Raw genomic sequence first — 21,531 nt, 5'->3', positions numbered from 1 at the left:
GGTAAAACTTCCATGTTAAATATTGACTCTCAGTGTTGATTTTCATCAATTGTGCAAAACGAAGTGCTAATATTCCTCCCCCTTTATGTATTTACCAGATGGTTATATGATATCAGGCTTTTATCAAAGTGCAAGGAATCCACCAATAAGCCTCCACTTCCAGATCGCCTCAATCCAAGAAGGAAACTGTACCAAAAGAAAGCTCACCACACTGAGCCCCAAAATAAACTTATATAGTGTATTATTTTATTATTAGAAATTGAGCCATAAAAATCCACCTGAAAACACATATCAAACTGTTTCAGCCGAACTTACTAATATTGCCGCTGCACGGACAATCGACCTATCACAAAAATGTAGAGGTGGAAATGAAGCTTGAGTTGAGTACATACAGTAGAAGATTCATAACATATTTTAAATGTTATAGAAGTTGCACATCAGCAGCTATCCTGAGAATTACTTTTGAAAAGTAACCTTTACAAACCCAAGTCAAAATCTGTTTTGTTAGGAAGTATTACCAAAAAATACATAGGTTTTTTTTTTTTTTTTTTTTGAGCCATTTGATTTGAGTTCAGAACAAGTTCAGTAAAAGACATGAAGGCATGCAGACATTAACATTATTGTATTTGCCTGACATAGAATGCACACAAAACAAAAAAAGGCTTTGATGTTTTTTTATTAGTGTCTATAGCTAACCCCAAATGTATTTAAAATATATTTATTCGTTTGCAATAATACAAAATATTAAATATTAGTTTAAAAAAAACTCATATCTCCGGAGAATAAGTACAAAGTAGAAAATATATGCACATTTTTTTTAAACTTAGACACAGCAGTTTAAAATTTCTTAAAAATAGAAAAAAAATACAATAGCTGACTTTATACATAAAGTTTACAGTAACAATGATCGAGACAAAAATATATTATCTATGCACTGGACAGCATTCAGTCAGTTATATCCAGCATAAATAACAAACAATGAGAAATTGGCCTATGTGTGATTACATTTCCAGGAAATGGAAAGATGTTGAAGTTTGTCTCCAGGAAAAACAAACGTTCTTCATTCTTGGATTTAAAGGGGAAGCTTAGAACTTCTGGCATGTTTTTAATGTTCTCTGTGGCCCCCGTTGGGGAGATTATCCCTCGGTTCCTGTTCCAGTGACAACATGTTACCAGGAAAGAAAATGAGGCTAAATCTTGAAGAGGGACAGAGACAGCAGTATAAAAATTGAGTAGAGTAGGGAAAGATTGGAACCTTTGTTAGCTTTTTATTGCCGTATGTACCTCTGTTTGTTGGCACGTGGAAAGTAAGAGTACTCAGACAGCAATAAAACCTAAACTAATCAGGTTCTCTACTCAATTCAAAAAGTTTTGGTTAAGTTACAATTTTGGATCATCATGGTGCTGTGAGACATTATAATAAACCACATTAAAGGCCATTAAAAGGGTAACAAAGTACATTTAAGGCAGAAGTGGCATTGGTCAAAAGATTAATAAATCTTTTCTCATTTATAGAAAAAAAAAAGTGTGTTTTTTACACTTATAGCTGTAAAAATGAATGATGGTTCAACTCATCAAGATGTAAACCATCAGGAATGGTACAAAACCTAGGCACGTCTGACAGTCTGCTGATGCCCAAACAAGACAGGCAATTTAGGGATCCTCGCTGTGCATGAGAAACTGTTGAACAAACTCCTGGCATTTCCTCTTCTCTAAGTTGCTGGCTTTAGGTTGGTTGGGATGAGGTCGCAATAAAAGATTCCCAAATATACTTGCTGTGAACAAGAAAGAGAAATCAAACCTTGGATATCATAGCACAAGGTAGTACCCACACAAATAACTGACAACTAGGCTTTTTCTAATGCACTATCCTTGTACTGAGTAGCAGTGCTGCCGTATACATAAGAACTGGGGCTGCAACGGAGAAAGATAAAACCAAACTATGAGGGACACTACCTTCCATTCTACCACATAACCCTTCATTATTTTTACCTGATCATTTTCCATTTTTACCTACTCATTTCCCATTGATCAGTAGCTGCAGCAATCAGCTGCAGCCGCTGCCCATTTTATTCTGACAGCAGCATGTGCCACTGTCAGAATACAATGTCTCCGTGGGTGGATTCCTCCCCCCACCTTGTTTGTGTGGATGGAGCAGTTCACCCATGTAGTATTGTATTCTGACAGCGGCACATGTGGCTGTCAGAGTAACTTGCTCAGTGGCTGCAGCTGCTACACGATGGAAAATTATCCAAAATATCTACCTAACCTGGCCATAAACTGATAGAAACTTGGCCAGTCCCTGCTGGATTTTGATCAGCGTGTGAACTCCCTGATTCAGACTGGCAGATAAAAGGAAGAGAAAAACTCCTAATGCAAATAAAGTAGAATGCGTAGAAAGGAGGCAGAATTGGGGTGTCACTGGATTCTTTACAGAAAAAAAGCTGTATCAGAGCTTAGGAGGTGGGGGTTCTGACTATCTAGCTACAACTTGGGGGGGGGGGGGGGTAAATCTTGTACAGAACTGTAGATCTATAAAAAGTGCAATAGTCAGGTCACATCAACATTTTTTGGGCCTTCAAAATCTAAAAAAATGTTGAAACAAGTGTGAAAGAGTACCGATTCTAACTTTCCCCAGATCATTTCATCGTTGCAAAACATTTGCATACAACAAGTAAAATATTGACATTCTGGGACCAAAATAATGACGTTCTGGGACCTGAGACTCCGTTCACACTGGGGCGACCTGTCAGGCGACCTGGTCGCCTGACAAGTCGCCGTAGGTCGCCTGCCATAGAGTAGCTGTGGACCCGTTCTAATAGGAGCGACACAAGTCGCTCCGACTTAGAAAAAGGGTCCGGAGCTTCTTTGGGGCGACCTGCATTGACTTCAATGATATGAAGTCCGTGCTGGCCGCTCCGAGGTCGCGGTGCGAGCTGCGCACCGCGACCTGTGAGGTCGCCCCGGTAAGTAGCGTTGCCCCAGTGTGAACGGGGTCTAAATGTATTATATATGCAAGTGTTACTAATAACCATGGACAGCCCAAAACAACATAAAAATGCCACTACAGGGGCAAATGCACTACAAAATAATAAATTGTATACAAATCTATTACATTGTATTATACTGGTTTGTGGTCTCTGGTCCCTGACTCCATAATTGACAGATATTATGATGCTCATGCTAACATCTGCTTTGGAATTATTTCAAGTGGTTGTAAACCTCTGACATGAAATATGAACAAAGCATATCCCCCTACAGTGTGTACTTGTATCATTTCTATCTGTGGTTTAATTCCCCTGCTATCAGCATGAATCACTTCTGACAAGGTTTCCCGACACCAAGGAAGAAATGGTGACAGGGGAGGGACCCACGGTTGATTTACAGCCTCAGCTCTGTTCCTGTGTGCTGTGTGAAGGGGGAGATGTCCCTTCCCTCCAATCAGCTCTCAGAGCTCGCCTCACTAAGCTCTGCAGAGTGTGACTTCAGCTCTCCATCCTTTTTTCTGACCGCTTTCGTCCCCTTTTTTTCTGACTGCTCCCGTCCCCTTTTTTTCTGACTGCTCCCGTCCCCTTTTTTTCTGACTGCTCCCGTCCCCTTTTTTTCTGACTGCTCCCGTCCCCTTTTTTTCTGACTGCTCCCGTCCCCTTATTTTTTGACCGCTCATATAAGCTTTTTTAACTCCTGGACTTTGAACAGTTGTAGAGGAGAGAAGACTGCAGATAAACATAAACTTAGGTAGGAGGATTTGTTTCAGCTCACTTTAATGGGTATATGTAAGGGTATACAACCACTTTAAATGTGTAAAAAAATAGATGTTGGGAAATGTAAAATGAATTAAAAAACACATACCAAAACAGAAAACCAAAATGAAAACTATCAAATAATACAATGTAGGTGAATACTGCGTAAAGGACCTACTGATTTCATTTTGTTCAGGGTACTAATAAGCAGGAGTTTTATTTACTGACCATTTCTATAAAAGCACCTCACACAATTATTCTGTTCCCTGATATATTTCAGATAAAATCAACTGTGTAGGAAATAAAAAAGATCTGCGGATATCCAACATAAAGTAAAAGATGGCAGCTCTAAGGCTGCATTCACACTTGAGTGTAGCGTTTTACCACGATTTTCAGGCGTTTTTGGAGGCAGGCATTGACATCTATCAAAAACGCTGGTAATCAGCCCAAAAAGAAGCTCATGTACTTTTTTCAGCTACAGGCGTTTTGCAAAACGCTCAGATGTGAACAGGGGCCATTTAAATGAATGGGGTTTTACTTGTTGAGCGTTTTGGAATGGTTTTTTTTGAGCGTTTTTGGAGCTGAAAAACACTCAAAAATGCCCAGGTGTGAATGGAGCCTTAGATTTACAGCAAAATGTAGCAATTCAATAACTTTTTTAAATTCCCAGCTGGAACACTTTATTTGGAGGATTTCACAACATGGTTAGTGCCTGGTGAAAGATTTATTGAGTTTGCACTGTAAATGCATCCTCCTTATTATGCTTAGCAAATATGTTTAAGTAAAACACACACCAAATAAATGTACTGCACATTCATATTTTCTAAATGAATAATAGGGTTTTTTTTTTTATTATTATTTTGTCTTGGACACAGGAATTCAGATACAGTCAGTCTATACAGGAGGAGTGGACACTGACAACTGAAAAGTCATAAGCCAGCCTTAGGATAACCCCTCCTCTACCTAGCATGCTTCAGTTTTTATCAAGCAGTACCAACAGTATCAGTCCAATGTGAAAATTTTAGCCCTGGTTATGCAGTTCTGAGTGCAACGGGTACGCGGGCACGGCAGCCTGTCCATTTGAATGGGCTGGTGTCCCTGTGTTTTTTGCTGGAAAAAGGTCCCAGCACCTTTTTTTTAAAACACTGCCACATGAAAATCGCATGTGCACACTCCATTGACAAGGTGTAAAACATCTCTGAGAATGCAGTGCCTTAAAAATAGTCTCTTCAGAGACAGACTATTGGGACTCTGAATATGAGTCAGAGATAATCACAGAGACTGGTGGCTCAGCCTGTTCTAAGGCTTTGGGAAGGCCAGAGACAGACTCTGTAGTCCAATTCACTGAATTTCTCATGCATGTAAAGCATACAAGCTGTAAGTTCACCCCAGCGTCATCTCCTGCGAAGTTGATGTAGAGGCCCCTGATAACAGGTAAAGAGACTCAAACTCACCCAGTGGAGGTAAAAAGGAGGCTCTGATGATGCAGATCCTATAAACTATAGGGTCATCAGATTCCAGATATCCATTCCCTGGCAGGATACCCAGTAAATGCCCCCAGGCCCCAGGAAAGTATAAACTGGGGTCACCTATACTAGCAGGAGTGTCTATTTGTGTCTTTGTGAATACATATTGTGCCCATGTAGAGGTATGACACTAGGCCCAGAGTGCAAGGCAAGGCTTTAGGTACTCAAACTCAGCTTGCTATTGCTGATGAGGATTGGACAGCAATAGGTGACCAGTTCAACAGTATGAACAGACCAGAGACTGGAGTTCAAACTAGGACCTTGCAAAGTACGTGCAGCAGCAGGATTGTGCTTTCTCTGCACTGAATGGCAACAAACAGCTGCAGAAAAGGTGTCCATCCTTCTAGGACACTAGCAAAAAACCAAGGCCTACTGGGTAAAAGAGGGGTTATCCTGGGGCTGGTTTACAACTTTTATGTTTGCCAGTGTCCAATCCTTCAGGCCCGTTGCTACAAGGCAGGCAAACCAAGCAATTGCTTGGGGCCCCGAGCTGGCCTGGGGCCCCAAGACAACGACTGGTTAGGAATAAATGCAAGGACACTGTGTAAGGCTGTGAGCGCCCCTTTGATCGTCAATGCAGTAAAGTGAAATGACACTGTTATCGGGATCTCCCTCAAGGGGCCCCTCTCTGCCTCAACAGGTTTGTAAAAAGTCTGATAAGATCTGCAGACACAAGAGAGATCCCTGGCCTACCAGCTAGACTTTATGCAGAGTATGGACCAGCCCATGGACAGTGCAGACTGACAGCTCCTACTGTATACAGATAGCAGGGCTCTAAATGCAATTACAATTCCTGCAGCCAGTGTGGATGAGTGAGGAGCAGATAGCATCAGGGTGAGTAGCTGCTAGGACCCTCTGCTTCTACATCTGCCAAGTGCTGACAGGTCTGAAAACTTCTCTCTTTTTTTTTCCTATCTCCCTTCTAATCTTAGTCTTCCTACGTCTCTTTTTGTTTATCTGTCCCCCTCCTCTCTCTCTCTCTCTCTCCTTTCTTTCTTTATTATATCTATATCTATCTATCTATATCATATATGTAAATATATATATATATATATATATATATATATAGATACTTAAACTGTATGGCTATGCTGTGGTTCCTGTAGGCTTTGCGTGTGTGCGGGGGGTCGGGGGGCCTCCATGTCCATTCTGCTTGGGGCCCCCAAATTCCTTCAAACGGCCCTGCAATCCTTCCATAGGTTAACCACCTAAAGACCAGCCGCCGCAGATATACTGCGGCAGGCTGGCTCTCCTGCACAGGCCGACGTATGTCTCAGGCACGTGCCCACTCTCTAGCCTTGAAGGCGATGTGCCGTCATAAACAGGGCACTCCGCTCATCTGTCACTGATTGAAAAAGGGCTCCTGTGTTCCTGTTATTTTGGAACACAGGACCCTTGTTTACATCCACCATGTCTGGCCCCCACACAGTTAGAATCACCCCCTAGGTACACATTTAACCCTTTGATTACCCCTGGTGTTAACCCCTTCCCTGGCAGTGTCATTATTACAGTAACAGTGCATATTTTTAGCACTGATTACTGTAGTAATGTCACTTGTTACCCCAAAAGTGTCAAAAATGTCAGTTAGGGGTCCGATCTGTCTGCAGCAATGTCGCAGTCCCGCTAAAAATCGCAGATCACCACCATTACTAGTAAAATAAAATAAATAAATAAATAAAAATGACATACATCTTTCCCCCAGTTTGTAGGTGTGAATGTTTGTGCAAACCAATCAAAATACACTTATTAGGATTTTCTTTACCAAAAATATGTGGCAAAATGCAAATTGGCCAAAAATGACGAAAACATTTTTTTTTATTTTTTTTATTGGGAATGTTATATAGCCGAAAGTGAAATATATATTATATATATATATATATATATATATATATATATATATATATATATATATATGGAATTGTTTTCAGAATTGTTGCTCTTTTTTTGTTTATAGCGCAAAAAATAAAAAATCTCAGAGGTGATCAAATACCACCAAAAGAAAGCTCTATTTGTGGGAAAAAAAGGACATCAATTTTATTTGGGTACAGCTTTGCGCGACCGTGCAATTGTCAGTTAAAGTAACAGTGCCGAATCGCAAAAAATGGCCTGGTCATAAAAGGGGGAAAATCTTTCGGTCCAGAACTGGTTAATAGTTGTGCCTACTACAGTGATTTCCAGTATCTGCAGGAATCCTACAGGTAGGGCACAAAGATAAATACACTGTTCCAAGCTGGTCCAATGTAACAAGACACAAATTGCCATATCTAGAATTCAGCTTTATGGTTTGTAGGGTCGAAGAAAAGTACACAGTTTAAAACCTCCAAGCACTGCCCTCATATACTGGAATCAGGTGCTGGCTTGGAATGTCAATCCTTCACCCATAGCAAAGGAAATACCACACATCAATTATGTTTTTATCAGTAAGAAGTGGTCCTGAGGGTGGGACCATGTGCAGAAAGTTGTTGGTTGATTAAAGTTTTGCCTATGAAGACATAATAGATGTGTGGCTTTTCCTTTGGACTATACTGAAACATACAAAACATAACACTGACAATTAGCATCTTACCTAAAATGTTAATATCTAGATGGTTCTGTAATGAGTTGCTCAGCAGCTCTCGTAAGAAAGAAATCAGATAGTTGAAGACATTTTTGTGGTGCAGTGGTAACTGGGAAATAACCTATGAAGAAAAAAGTCATGATATTATATATATCTGGTCACAGCCTGAGGAAATGCTTCTTCTGCCTACAGAAAACAGATGTCATTATTCTCCTAGAATGCACCTCTTTGCCCTGGCATGGTATTTTTACAATCATTTAGCTGTATATTATAGTTGATTTTTTTTCATGCAAATTTGTAGTTACTGATTAATCCACTTTAACTAGTTGTGGGCATTGGGTATTCAACATACACCCAAAAACAAGCTTGTTTGTACTGTGCCCCATCCCCCTTAGCATTTAGGTGCAATTCCAAGCTGTAAAAATAGCAGCCGGAAGTTTCTGTGTAAATTCAGCAGCTGCTGTCAAAAAATGGACAGTGACTTAACATTGCTCAGACGTGGGACAAATACAAAATATTGTTTAGATTTTTGTATTTACTGTTTCATAAATCTGACGATTTAAGGGATAAGCTTTGATCGGCCTTTGACGTCAGTTAAAGCTAAACTCCAGGAATTCTCTGTATAGAATACTTGCATTGGTCCAGCTTGACACTCATAACTGATGGACATCTCAAGAAGCTAAAAATCACTGTAATTTACTTGTTAAAAAAAAAAAAAACTGTAGCGGTTGGCACTGGGTCCTGCTTGGGTTCTGTTCAAGCGGCTTCCCCTTTCCACATAGAACATAGAGGCTTGCTCACTTGACACCTCCACCATTCATAGAATGCCTTTATCCTTTCAGCAAAAATCCCCACCCTGTTCCCTCCAAAAAATAAAATCCAGCACTAATTTGTACCCTTTCCCCCCTCTCAGTACAAATGCTCTATCCCCCTCCCAGAACACCCCCCCCCCCTCCAGCACAAATCATCTCCCCTCTTTATTTATTGTATTTTTCAATAAATACAAGGAGTTCTCTCTATGACCCCTCTCCAGCTTGCCCAATCACAGAACACCTTGTATTAATTAAAAAATTACAAGATGTTTTATAAATGACGGTGGTGCTGAGAGGAAGCCACTCACACAAAGCCCAAGATCGCTGTCATCACTATAGCAACCCTGACTACTATAATGATTGTCAGCTATCACAGTGGCCCATCGGGTATGAGATATGCCAAGCTGGACCAATATAAGTAAGCAATACAGATATATTTGTTGGAAAGAAACCAGACAAAATATAGAATGACATTTATACTTTTATCTACAGAAACACTCATTTTTGTAAACACAGGTCAAAGTAGGAAAAAAGTGTGTTTTTTTTTTTTTTTACATTTTAGGTCTATGGATTGCATAAAAAATTTAATTATTTTTGCAAGACAAAATCACCAAAAGAAAGCATTGTTTTGTCTTATAAAAGGGGTGTATGAATTACTTTTTTATGATAAGTAATGATTGTTGCAGAATAAACAGGCTCAAAGCTCGGAGGTCAATAGTGCTATTCGCTGGGAGGCCCATAAGGCCTATATTAGGGGTAAACTTATAGTATTAGGAGCAAGGAAGAAGAAAGAGCGCGTATCATGTCAAAGAGCTCTGGTTGCTGAAATACAGGTTCTTGAACGTTCTCATAAGGCCTCCCTTGCTGCTTCTACCTTACAGTTACTGACTAAAAAACGGGAGGATCTTAAGGCCCTATTTCATAATCAAAACAAGGCCATATACCGCAAGGTGTCCCAAAGGATATACCTGGCACGGTCTTTGCAACAACAAAAAGTAGCCTCTTACATTTCTAAAATTAAGCGACATGATGACTCTTTGGCGCACAAATCCACCTCTATCGCGGCCGAATTTCACAAATTTTATTTAAATATTTATTCTGTTCCGAAGGCTATCTTGGATCCAGAAAAGCGTAGATCATTGATGTTAGAATATCTTGCCAGTGCCAATCTCTCCTCCATTCCACCAGAGAAAGTTAATTCTTTGGAGGAAGAAATTTCGGTGGAAGAACTCCGAGCTGCTTTAATCTCTACCCCAACGGGAAAGGCCCCTGGCCCTGATGGCTTTTCGGCCTTTTACTATAAACAATACACTGAAATTCTGCTCCCTCACTTGGCCTCCTATGCTAACACTATTCTGGAAGACTCTTCCTTGCGTCCGGAGACTTTACATGCATATGTGACGTTAATCCCGAAAGAGGGTAAAGACCCCTCTTTATGTTCTAGTTTTCGTCCCATTTCTTTGTTAAACGTCGATGTTAAACTATATGCCAAGGTAATCGCCAACAGATTGCTCCCCTTCTTACCCGCTAGTATCGCTAACAGTCAAACTGGTTTAGTCCCTGGTTGTGAGGTGAGGGACAATGTGTCACGCACAATTTCACTTTTATCCTTTGTTCGCCGGCACTCCCAGCCCACCCTGTTGCTTTCTACGGATGCTGAAAAAGCGTTCGACAGGGTGGACTGGGAGTTCATGATGGCGACATTACAAGCGTTTGGTCTAGGCCCCCGCCTGTGTCGTTTGATTAATGCGTTATATAAATCCCCTACTGCTCAGATTAAGGTTAATGGTATCCTTAGCGAATCAATTAAGCTTTCTAATGGGACCAGACAAGGCTGTCCGCTCTCCCCTATACTTTTTGTTTTATCCTTGGAACCTTTTCTGGCTAGAATTCAAGCAAACCCCTCGATTCACGGTATCACGGTCGGGTCTAAGTCACATAAATACGCGGCTTATGCGGACGATGTTCTTTTTTATGTACAACAACCCATGATATCCCTGCCTAACCTTCTTTCTGAATTTGATAGATATAGTGCTTTGTCTTACTTTAAAATCAACCTAACGAAGTCGGAAATTTTAAACGTTACAATTGCCCCGGCAATGGCACATAACATCAGTCCAGCATTTCCCTTTATATGGCAATCTTATTCCCTTAAATACCTAGGGGTACATATTACAGCCCAGGTGGAGGATCTAGCACGGGTAAATTATATTCCTTTACTTAACACAATTAGAGCTAACTTTGCAAATTGGCATCATTTAGCAACCTCCTGGATAGGGAGGGTGAATGTTGTCAAGATGAATGTGCTGCCCAGGGTGCTCTTCATGTTTCAAATGCTTCCGTTTAATATACCTGTCAACTTGGTGAGGACCTTAAATTCCTTGGTTAGAGCATATGTTTGGCGCCGCTCACATCTCGGCTTGCGCTCTCGCTACTTTCGCGGGGCAAAAGCCGGGGGGGGTTGGCGGTACCGGATTTTGGGAGATATCTGAATGCCGTCTCCCTGGTTCGGATAGCCGATTGGAAATTTTATACAGAGGAAAAGCTCTGGGTTCAGCTGGAGCAGAAGCTGGCAAATACATCATTATATATCAACTTTGGAGACTAGAAATCTGGCTGACACTATTTCGCCTCTAACCAGTTCGGTTTTCCGTGTCTGGGATCGGCTTCATAGGCTCTATAAAATTCCATACAACTCACCACTTATGCCGATTTTAGGCCATAGCCTTTTTCCGCCTGGTTATAAAGATCACTCTTTTTCCCAGTGGTTACCACAGGCCAATGCTACGCTGTTGCATCATATAACGGGGATGGAAGGAATACTCCCATTCTCTAAAATATGTCAGGCCTCACCAAAGACATTTATGGATTGTTGGAAATACCACCAACTTCAGCAATTTGTGAAAAAACTACCCTACCCCTTACGTAATATACACTCCTTGAACCCGATTGAACAAATTCTAGCACGCCCTGAATCAGGGAAAGGTTTATTATCAAAGTTTTATAAGGCATTGGACGCATTAAGCCCCAACTCCACCCCACATTTTTTGAAACAGTGGCAACAAGATCTTAAATGTACTTTTTCGCCGACACAGGAGAAGGTTATTCTTCAAATGTCTCATAGTTCAGGAACATCGGTGCGGACAGCAGAAGCTAATTATAAGTTTCTCACTAGATGGCACTACTCCCCCGTCAAGCTACAGAGGATGACACCATCTCTTTCGGCTGACTGTTGGAGAGGATGTGGGCTTAGAGCTACGCACGCACATATATGGTGGTTCTGTCCAGAAATCCGACCCTATTGGACTAATGTACTATCTTTAATTGAAGAAATTCAGGGTTTACCTATTGCCAGAGATCCGTTGTCTGCTTTATTCCATGACACTAAACTCCCTCTGGCCCAGTATCGAAAATCTATTACCCCTCATCTCTTAAATGCAGCCAAAGCATTAATCCCAAAATACTGGAAACAGTCTACAGTCCCCTCGATATCTCAATGGTTGCGGGCAGTTGACCGTATTTATTACCTAGAAGACATGACATTGGATCTTCGTGGTCAGGCATCTCTGGCACGTAAGATTTGGTCTTGTTGGTTAACATTTACCCACACTAAAACATACGCCTTATATATGGTTGAGGCCTCTATAGGTTAGAACGTCAAGACTGGTGAAACACCAAGGGTTCCCCTTTTCCTTTTTTTTTTCTTCTTCCCCAGCTCTCTTTTTTCTATTTTTTTTTTCTTTTCCCTTTTCTCTCTCTTCTCCTTTTATTGGAGAGCCCCCGCTTAAACAAAATTAGACAAAAATGCTTAATAATCCCAGAAATACTGATTCCTGTAGATATATTAAAGCGTATGTTTGTGCATTTGTTTTAGTTATGATGTGTAGGGATCGCCAAAATGTATACAGCCTGGGGAGACTCTCCTTTTCTTTTCTTTTCTTTTGTCTTGTTTATGCCTGTATAACCTGTATATATAAATCAATAAAAACATATTAAATAAAAAAAAAATAAACAGGCTCAAAGCAGAAATGTAAAATTGCTCTGGCCCATAGGAGGTGTACAGGTGCGAGAGCTGAACTGGTTTTCAAAGCCTCTTAAATAAAAAAAAAACATACATGACATTTTTCATGCTTCTAGTAAACTCCATATTATCCTACATAAAAACATTCTACAATTTAGTACCAAAATATTAAATATTAAAAAGAAATCTATACAATTTACCTCTTTACTTCGGCTATAATCTTCAGTACACTGCAGACAGATGTTATACAAATGATAACAGACCACAGGCTCAGGAAGACCCTCCAAGTAGAGCAATAAGGCCTCAACAACAGAATGGTTGCTTCCAGCTTTGCAGTAAGTTAAGGAAAAAGAGCATTTTGCTAGGATACAATGCTGATAAAGCAAAAACATCGGCCCATTCCAAGAGTACAGGGGCACCTTTTTAGTTTAGCACATACTGTATATGCTTCATATATATATTTTTTTAAAGGTTCTCTAGTCACAGAAAAAAGATCCTTACTAAAAGTGGAGGTAATTTTAAACTATGTATAACATAAATAAATGCAAATGATCTTGATCAGAAAATCTTGATCAGCAGTTTAGCTTGAGCCTGTAGTATGGCCAGACTCAGAAGCTAAGCTTTTCCATTTCAAATAATAGAGATGCTTTACTAATTATATCACATCTGGCTCCCAGCTCATATACAGACCCACACATTAGTCCAACATTTACGTAAAAGAAAATCACTTGGCTTTAGTAACTGGTTATGCACAATCTGATACTGATACCATTATCATTATTATTTTAATCATTGTCTAAGCATATTTAAAGGACTGTTGATAAAGGCATACATCTATAATTTTTCACATGCATATGTCTCTGTCTATGTATATATACTGTATTGTGACACATGGGTGACAGGGCCAATGCAAGGATTTTTATCTACACAGGCGAAGGTGCATTTTGGCAAATCCCGCTCTCCTCTCCCCACTTCTAACACAGATCCTCTACCCCAAGTCCTCCGTTCCAGCACAACCACCTCCCCCCCCCCCATCCTGGGTCAATGCCCCCCCCCCCCCCATCCTTCCCAGCACAAATACTCTTTGCCCCGAGTCCCCCATGCTAGCACAAGTCTGCTGCACAGTTCTGTCATGAATTCTCCCAGTATCATACCTCCCCCCCATACACAAATTATCTCTCCTTCTAATACAAATCAATCAACAATACTTCCTAACTGTCTTGCTTTTTGTGAGACCTTTCTGATATAAGAACAAAAGCCCGCATATCCAGACAATAAGGGCCAGGTCACACCAGTACACAGTACGGGAAACACTTATTCCATGTGCATTTCTCATTTCTTAAACCATATTCAAAATGCACTGCTGTTGCAATCTGCAGTGGGTATCAATGTTAATTCAATGGACACCACAAACACAGGTCGCAAATATGTGTTTACCTGCATTGGATTGTATGGTACCTTTGTACCATGCAATCCGGTTCCTGTGTGTCTTCTAACTCTTGGTGCAGCCTGGCACAATTTCAGCCCATTCAAATGAAAAGGCTGAAATTGCATTGCACCTGGAGTGCATGTGAATCGTACAGGAACGCACAGTGTGTTCCTGTGTGATTCATTGTATGAACTGGCCCTGAGTCCTGGAGCCCAGTGATGAAAACAGTTATGCGCCTGGCTCCCTTAACTTGCTTGACAGGGGGGGGAACTAGTGTGAGAACCTGGGGCGATTATCCCATATCTCTAGCCAGTGCCATCTTAAGAGCGTTAAAGGACCCTGGGCAATGCAGTGCACTGGGGCCCCCCCTACACAATCACCCACGAGAATAAAAATGAAAATTATCGATATGGCGATATTTATTGGTACATCAGTGCCAGGCTAATGACAGTTTCCAAGTTGGGCAGCTGGGTCCAGGGAACACACACACGGACGGGAGTCAGACTCGACTGTCCTGTGTGTGCCTGTTCCCGTGGAGGCAGACAGGCATTTCTGCAGTTGTGGGCTCCCCCTCCACAGCCCAAGTGGCTTAACAGCAGCGCAGGGCCGACAGGCATTGCCACCTGCTAAGTTCGGTGGCGGGATGCACACGGGAATCGGGACTAATGCATGCCCATTCGGTAAGATGGCCCTGTCTCTAGCGAGGTGCCCAGATTGCCAGCATCTTTTTGGATTTGGAGGTGGTGCTGGGGGGGTGGTCAGGTTTCATATACAACTCCCCTTCCAGCACAAGTCCTCTCTTCTCCCAAAATGCCCCCCTGCTTATACTGTACCCTTTTACTCCCCCCCAAATTACTGCAAGTATTCATTTTCATTCAGCCCCCCCCCCACACTCCTCGTGTCCCTGCCCCCCCCACAAGTGTCATCTATAGTGTAATAATCACAGACCTCAGATCAGAACGGCACATACTGCACATCGGTGTGTTCTCCACACCGGCTTCTCTTGTCTGTGTACAGGAGGAGGAGGAGGCTGTGGCTTCAGTCCGTTCTGCACTGTCTGCCTTGTGTCAGTGTAAAAGGCAGCAGCCAGCGTGGAGAGAGGTAAGATGCCATAAAGAGCTGCGGGACACCAAACACTCCACACAAGCTGCGGAACAGGTGTTTGCACTCTAGCGCACCCCTGCATGGCAAGTCACTACTCCAGCAGGATTCAGCCTGGATTCATGGGCAAGCAAGATCCCGGCTAATCCATGGGGGTATGGGATGTGCCGTCCCACATTGGTATCCTCAGGCGGTTTCCTGGGCAGCCTTATGGTGGTGTAGGTATGGTGAGGTAATACTTACATACTTTGATATAGCCCCCGGGCCATATTTTGAGGTAGGCTGCAGCCTCTGCTAATTGTCCACAAGCGCGGATTCCCCTCTTTCCAGCCTTATGGTGGTGCCGACCCTGATTGGTGATCTGTCATTGTGTAACGATTTGGATAATGCCTGTTTCAGCAGTGAAAGGGTCCCTGGCTCGATGGACACAGATAGGTGTTGCCCACAAAAGAAAATATTACTTAAGCCAGCTATAGATAGAGCAGCTTTCTTTCCTGCAACCATGGGTTGGGGTTACCTCGGGTGGCGGGGGTAGCCATCCCCACTGGGAGAACACAGTGATTACTGCTAGTGGCTATAATAGCCACTAGCAATAAAAGCATGTACAATCCTACAGGCTGCTTGCTCCCAAGTTAATCGATCTATCAACTTGGGTACAATCAGACTGCCCATACATGGTTAGAATCTCAGCCGGTTCAGCTGGGACTCAATTTGATCCATGTATGGCCAGCTTTAATTCTACCTCCCCAGGAGACAGATCGCTGCAGCGGCAGAGCATGTGTACAGTAGAAGGACATTCAAGAAGCGTGTTTCAAGGCTTGTCTGGCCTTTCATTCAAGGCACTTTGAGCATACTGAAGTCTGGGTTAAGTTCAGTCTGCAGGTTAAGCGTCTAGGTAGACCAAATAACCTAGAGGCTGAATGCTAATTTGGTGTCTGTGTTATGCAGAGAACCCCTGCAAGGGTAAACCTTCTGGAAAGGTACTTCTGTTGATGAGTAGACATGGACAGAAGCCCCACACAATGTTTCTGTGTGGAAAGAGTCAGATGACAGCTCTCCTTTTGGAGCTAAATCTAACTATATAAATAAATATATATATATATGTATATATTTAGAGAGCAAGAGAAAGGGAAAAGGAAAGCAATATCAGCCTTCGAAAATGTCCTGGTGCTCTACACGATACAGATAACGTAGAAACAGGTATTTTAGGCACTCAAAGGGCTTGAATAGATGAACAAGGTGGACGATATGGAAGCATATAAATATTATGTGTGAGGCTACCTTGAGAAAGGTGGGCTGTACTCCACCGAAAGGTTCGACACTTATAGATATATATAGATATATATACATACATACACACACACACACACACACACACACACACACACACACACACACACACATATACATGCACAGCAACCCTTGTGCAACAACTTGTTTCAAAGGTGGAAAGAATCATACAAAATCATACATCTGGGTACTCAAAGGCTTCTCAGGTTCTTATTCCAATGCAAACACATACTGCACTTAAATTTTGGCATCCTGAAGTTGCGAGTCAAAGTAGGCCTATTGGGGCTACCTATTAAAAAGGGTGCCAACACGTCTGTAAATTACTCCTCACTTAGCATGTCATGTTCCACCCTCTTAAACATACTGAGGTAGGCATCAACATCCTACTCCAGGGGTAATTTCCACAAGGAGCTCCACAAGGAGCTCTGAACCAGCAGATGTAGAAGTTGGCCTCTGCACCATCACTTGCTTGCAGGGCCTGTATCTGCTGCTTTAAAAACAGGTTCACTTGTTGCTCTACTTTTAAATAGGCGTAATGGGTTACAGTCAGCTGTCATATCTGCTGAGCGGCTAAGTGGTTTGTCTGTTGCTGGTTATCATTTGCCTGTTGGAGCTTATTTACAAGCTTCTCTATTTTGTTAAATAATAGGTGACTGTCTCAATAAAGTATAACTAAGGGCAAAACTTCTCTTTTTTTTTTTTTTGGATAGAGTGGAGAGAGAATAGAACACCAGTTAAATTGTTATTGCTGTGTATGTCCCGCCTATTTGTCCCGTTTACCATATCATTGAAAGTAAAAAAAATTTCCACATTTTGGGTTGTCCCCAGAAAAGTGATAGATAGGGAAACCTTCCAATGTGGAAACTAGTTCTGGTTACCTGGGGGGTCCCAAAGGGATTCCCTTAATTTGCAGGGATTTCATCTTACTTCCTGTTGGGCTATGGGACAGGAAGTGAAGAGAAATCTCCACAACACATTGGTTAATACCTGGAACATGTGACATTCTCTCCTCCCTCCCATAATGCTGGGTTGGTTACCTGACTGACCAATCACCAGCATTATCACATAGGGACGGGAAGAGTGTCCTTAGCCCTGTGTCGGCACTGACCAGACTGATTTAAAGCTTACAAAAAGCGGTTTCTGTTCACATCATTCAGTAAAATGGGATGGCAAGGAAGTGAAGAAAAGTTGAGGGACAAAGTAAAGATTCCCTAAAAGGTGCTAGTTGACCCAAAAGTAATATTTCAGTAATAATAAAAAAAAAAATAGTGGGTTAGATAAACATACAAGCTTCTTATATATCTTTCAAGACGTCAGAGAGGAGGACTGCCTGCTGTGCGTTCTTGCTGTTTTACACGCTGAGTTTTGCTACACTTGCTGTATCTTAAAAAAAAAAAAAAAAAAAAACTTTTTGTGCAGCATTATTTTTTCCTATACATTTCCTATACATTTCAGCAGCAACACTGCCTAGAGAAGAAATTCTACATCTCAAGGATACGAATAGATTCTGGAAATCCTGTGTCTAAGCAGTCTCTGATGGCTTCAAATTCTGATCTTAATCCGGGCTGTTGGAACAAATCTTCCTGAAAATTTAACAAAAAAAATTATGAATATATTTTAAATTATTATTTTTGAAAGTTACACATGAAAAAAATGTCATCAACATAATAAACAGGCCATGTTTGAAGCCCAACTCCAGGCAAAAACAAAAAAGTTTTCCTATGCAGGGGTCAACTGCCCGTTTTGTCTAGGGGTGAGGAGAAAGTGAATACTCACCTGATCCTTCTTTCCAATGGAAAATGGCACTCCCCTACGGTCCAGCGGCAGACTGTTCCTGGTCTATGGAGCGTGATCTGGGTTTGATGACATCAGGAACCCTCTACAACTTAAGACTGCTGGAGTGCAGGGGTGCCGGACTGGACTTGTGCTGGGAGGATCAGAGGATTATGTAAGTATATCTCCCTTCTCCTCAACTCTAGATAAAAACGAGCAGTTGACCTGTGCAAGAAAACTCTTTTTTTTTTTTTTTTTGCATGGAATTGGGCTTTAAATGTTAATAAAGTGATAACAGACAGAAACAATCAATTTCTCTAATCTTTTCCTCTGACTTTCAGTCCACAACTCTGTATGGGCTTCTTGTTTGAAGGCCGGAGGAGATACCTAAAACCTTTATCCCAAAAGAAAAAAAAAAAAAAGTTTGCTGTAACTGCTTATAGAGTTAAACTAGACGATTTAGATGGACTTGACTACGAAATTGAAGCTGATCACTACCCTCTCCTCAGACTCACAATCTTAATGTCCAAAAGTGTCCAAAACTACTTCATCCAGAATGTAGATACCCTAAGGCCCTGTTCACACCTGAGCGTTTTTCAGCTCATAAAATGCTCATCTCTGAAGTCTCAAAAACGCCCAACAAGCAAAATCCCATTAATTTTAATGGCCCCTGTTCACATTTGAGCGTTTTGTCGCCTGAAGAAAAACACCTGAAGCTCAAAAAAGTACATGAGCTTCTTTTTTGGCAGATTACAAGCGTTTTTGGTAGATTTCAATGCCTGCCTCCAAACACCTGCAAAAAACGCCTGAAAATGATACGCTCAGGTGTGAATAGAGCCTAATGGGCCATACACACTATAAGATTTTCTGAAGACTTTTTCCTTTAGATTTACCAAAACCATATAATATGAGGTCCAACCTAAACACTTTGAATTTGTGTGCAGTCTGGCAGGCCCTTGCACTACATAGAAAAGGTAAATCTGAAGGAAAAAGTCTTCAGAAAATCTTATAGTGTGTATGGCCCTTAAGACAGGAGGTGTGTTACTGGTCAGATCACCAGGTGAAATAAAGCAAGCAAAATAAAAAAAAAAAGGCTAAAAAAGAAATCGAATTCAGCCACCACATCTAAGGATTGGTAAACTGCAATATATTGCATTTTTATTTTTGTGTTTAATACCGCCTTATATACTGTAAGGAAAAAACTTTATAGAAGGTTGGCAGGGCATACGGCTAGGAGAGCTTCACATTCATGAAATGACAGCCATTGTCTTAGTTGTGAAGAAGAGTGTATTGGAGCTTTAAAGAAGAAGAAATGAATGAACTTTGTTTGCAGGATACCTCTCACTGATATCAAATCGAAAATGTTCTTTTCTTCAAATTTTGAACATGTAAATATGTAAAATGAACCATAAAATCTCACAGCAATAATAATGAAGACCTTCTACAAACTAGGTCAGATTTCCACAAAGCTACAGTGGCTCAATTTCCACCAGTGCGACTCCAAAGTTGCGCAATTTAGAGTGCGACTATGAGCCGACACTCTCTGGATCGAAATCGCATCAAAGTAGTCCAGGCACCTTTTCAAACTTGCTGAAACTTTAAGTCGCTTAGAATGGAACGGGTGCCACTGTAATCAATGGGCTGTGAATTGTTATACAACTTTGTCGAAAGTCACATGAACAAGTCAGACTAGTGAAAGCAGAGCCTTTTCTGATCTTTCAGTAAAGCTTGATAGGAGCAGGTGGTGCCAAAAATACTTTCCTTTGCAGTCTACTCTTTAAACCCAGAGCCAAGGAGTCCTTCAGGTTCTAGTTTTGTGGCTTACAATGATCACATCTATTACCATTTGGTGTCAAAACATGCTTGTAATTATTGCATAATTCTCACCTAACCAGGGGAAATCAGCATGTAGAGAATGGTGAAAATACACTGGATGATGCACTGGATATAAACAGCATCATAGTACTAGGATGTTAACACAGCCTACACAATCAACACTAAATACTGGGAACAAAATCAACCCAAACATCCTTTATTTTAAACTTCTAATATTTGCTTGGAATGAGAACCGAGGACGAGAGAAGTCTTACCTGCCTAGATGCATTCCGATACAAATGATCAACCATCATACACAGCTCTTTTGGAATATCCAATGGTTTTTCTGCTCCAACAAATTCATCCTTTATTTGAAGAGGCATATGTGCCTGAAAGTGGGAAAATCATACATTACTATAAAATATGATTTCACTAATGTTAATATACACCATCAGCCAAAACATTATGACCAAATGACATGTAAAGTGAATAACACTGATTATCGTGTTACAATGGCACCTGAAAGTGGGTGGAATATATATGGCAGTAAGTGAGCATGTTGTCCTTAAATTGCAGGAAAAAAATAGGCAAGTGTAAGGATTTCAGTGACTTTAACAAGCACCAAATTGTAATGGCCAAATGACTGGGTCAGAACAAGTCCATAACTGCAGCTTATATGAGATTTTCCTGGTCTGCAGTGGACCTAACCGAAACCATGTAGTTTGATCCAATAGAAAAACTACTGTAGCTCATATTGCTTAAAAAGTTAAAGTGGTTGTAAAGGCAGAAGATTTTTTACCTTCATGCATTCTATGCAGTAAGATAAAAAAAAAAACCTCTGTTTACTTCTCCCCCCACAGCCCCCCTAAATACATACTTGAACCCGATCTGGATCCAGCAATGCACAAGAGAGCCGAGGCTCTCTCTCTCCTCACTGGCTCCCACTGCTGTCAATCACAGCCAGTGATGAGGGAGCAGGGGGGTGGGTGCGAGCAAGCATAAGTGCCCCCATAGCAAGCAGCTTGCTGTGGGGGCACTCAGCAGGGGGGGAGAAGCCAGTTGCGTCAGTAGGGGACCCTGAGAAGAGAAGGATCAGGGCTGCTCTGTGCAAATCCATTGCACAGAGCAGGTAAGTAGGACATGTTTGTTATTTTAATAAAAAAATAAATGATCCTTTACAATCACTTCAATGCTGGTTCCGATAGAAAGATGTCTGAATGTCTGGCGTCAGGTGTTGCATATGAGGTTGTGTAGCCGAAGACCAGTCAGGGTGCCCATGCTGACCACGGAGAAATAGAAGAAGATGGCCTGATCTGATAAATTCAAGAATGGTTAGAGGAACACAACAAAATGTTTGAGGTATAGACTTGGCCTCTAAATTCTCCAGATTTCTATCTGGTCAAGCATTCCCTGGGATGTGCTGGAAAAACAAGTCCGATCCATGGAGGCTCAAGCTCACAACTT

At 41.4% G+C, this 21,531-nt stretch overlaps 1 protein-coding gene across 6 annotated transcripts in view; it reads right to left on the bottom strand.

The window, feature by feature from the left end:
* Positions 1 to 1,157: 1,157 nt before the first annotated feature.
* INPP5B (inositol polyphosphate-5-phosphatase B) overlaps positions 1,158 to 21,531 on the bottom strand; it is a 214,173-nt gene continuing 193,799 nt past the window's right edge. For all 6 annotated transcript variants that reach the window (XM_082245358.1, XM_082245353.1, XM_082245354.1 and 3 more), the window contains 5 exons: positions 20,343 to 20,456; positions 17,978 to 18,062; positions 12,860 to 12,987; positions 7,836 to 7,947; positions 1,158 to 1,775 (listed from right to left, as the gene is read on the bottom strand). In XM_082245358.1, coding sequence (XP_082101484.1) covers positions 1,654 to 1,775; positions 7,836 to 7,947; positions 12,860 to 12,987; positions 17,978 to 18,062; positions 20,343 to 20,456 — 561 coding nt within the window. In that variant the 3' untranslated portion in view covers positions 1,158 to 1,653. The remainder of the gene's footprint in view (positions 1,776 to 7,835; positions 7,948 to 12,859; positions 12,988 to 17,977; positions 18,063 to 20,342; positions 20,457 to 21,531) is intronic.

Source organism: Pelophylax lessonae, assembly GCF_965119305.1.
Source record: "Pelophylax lessonae genome assembly, chromosome: 2".
NCBI classification, from domain to species: Eukaryota; Metazoa; Chordata; class Amphibia; order Anura; family Ranidae; genus Pelophylax; species Pelophylax lessonae.
The sequence above is the reverse complement of the archived record's forward strand: the minus strand, read 5'-3'. Positions and strand labels throughout refer to the sequence as shown.